The following is a 1,616-nucleotide window of genomic DNA, read 5'->3' on the forward strand; positions in this document are numbered from 1 at the left end:
TGAAAATGTAAATACGCATATATCTAATTCTCCAAAATATCGAGTATTTAAATTAAATCGAATAATTTTATATTAATTTGATTTCTACGAAAACGAAAAAACCAAACAAAAAATGTTATTTCAATTTATTTTTACATGTAAAATTATTCATAAATTAATTAAATTCACATATACTCGAGAAATTTTTAAACTTGAAAACAAAACTTCAAATAAAGAAGTTATGTTCCAAGTATGTATTTTCGATTCATTCTCTTAAATAAAATCATTCTTTTTCGAGCTATGATTAATGGGACACCCTGTATATTATAAATATCCTATATATATTATTAAAAATATCCCATACTTAACACGCATCTAAAATTAGATTTAAATTTCGAAGTAATACTCGGGCGGTCGACTCTTCCATCGGTTTTATTTTATTATTTTTTTCAAAATTATTTTTCCTTTACGCTATTTCAAAATTATTTTCTCTTTTTCAAATATTATTTTGACGGAGAAACTAGCACGAGTTAAAAAAATGAAAGTCGGCAGCTCGCAGTCGCTCTCTATCAGTCAACCGTCCGAGGATTGAAGTGAAATGCATTTTTAGAAGGGTCTCTTCCATCAACGTTTCCTAAAAGTGCAATATACCTTGGTCCAGTTCGGTCCGTAGAGCAGTGAGTTGCTGACGAACGTCGATGAACAGCCAAATTAAACTAGCGGTTGCTAATACAGAGGCACAAGCCAAAAAGGCACTACAAGCTTTAAAAAATCCGGGACAAGCTCGACTTCGCCTGCCTCTGCATTTGCGGCCATTTCTAGTCGATATATTCCAGTATTCCGATCGTTCATCGCTGCTATCTGATAGTAATTCCTAAAAAGTTTATGGATGATCAATGCCGACCAGTCCCCTCCAATCTTTCTCCACTGGCTGTTTAGTTTTTTAAAGAATTTTCCTCGTTTTTTTAAGCTATTTCGAATGGCTCGAATTTTGGTTGTATTTCTTATTTCTCGTTCAATTTAATTTTTTCAATGCAATTTCGTATTTCTCTTTATGGATTAATGGATTAAGTTATTTGAGAGGTAATTATAGAATTGGTTTCTAATACATGAAATGTTTTTTTTTGCTTTTTAAAGTTGAAGTGGAAATATTTTCTCAGTGGATTAACACGTTAAACGACAATATTGTGAATTGTGAATTTATAATATCAGTGATCACATCGATTTATTGATCTGTTAGATCTTGTAGTTGTAGCATTTACTATCATTATGAGAAATCTTTTCGATGTGATAATTTACGTTAAATATGTAATGTGCTAAAATGATACTACGATCAGTAAAAAAATATAAAATTAAAGTGAAATAAAGTAAAGATTTCCATGGCTTTATGATGTTTAACGTGTTAGATAAGAAAAGAAATATTTCTTTATTGAGCCAATAAATATTGTTTAAGTGAGATATTGAAATAACGTTTGCGTAATTTTGTATCTATTTGAATCATGATCGCTTTTAATAAATTTTTTGTTATAACAAATATTTTTTTATAGATTTTTGAAAGTTAAAAAAAGAAAAAGTTAGAGAAAGAGTGAGGGATGAGTAGGAGGAGGAAAGGAGGGAAAGGAGGAGGGAGGGAGGGA

At 30.2% G+C, this 1,616-nt stretch overlaps 1 protein-coding gene across 1 annotated transcript in view; it reads right to left on the bottom strand.

Annotated features, from left to right (window-relative positions):
- LOC102678326 overlaps window positions 1-1,616 on the bottom strand; it is an 11,916-nt gene that overhangs the window by 6,369 nt on the left and 3,931 nt on the right. The window contains exon 3 of the mRNA XM_006607395.2: window positions 631-853. Coding sequence (XP_006607458.1) covers window positions 631-853 — 223 coding nt within the window. The remainder of the gene's footprint in view (window positions 1-630; window positions 854-1,616) is intronic.

This window comes from Apis dorsata, unplaced genomic scaffold (assembly GCF_000469605.1).
Source record: "Apis dorsata unplaced genomic scaffold, Apis dorsata 1.3 scaffold_5, whole genome shotgun sequence".
Classification (NCBI taxonomy): Eukaryota; Metazoa; Arthropoda; class Insecta; order Hymenoptera; family Apidae; genus Apis; species Apis dorsata.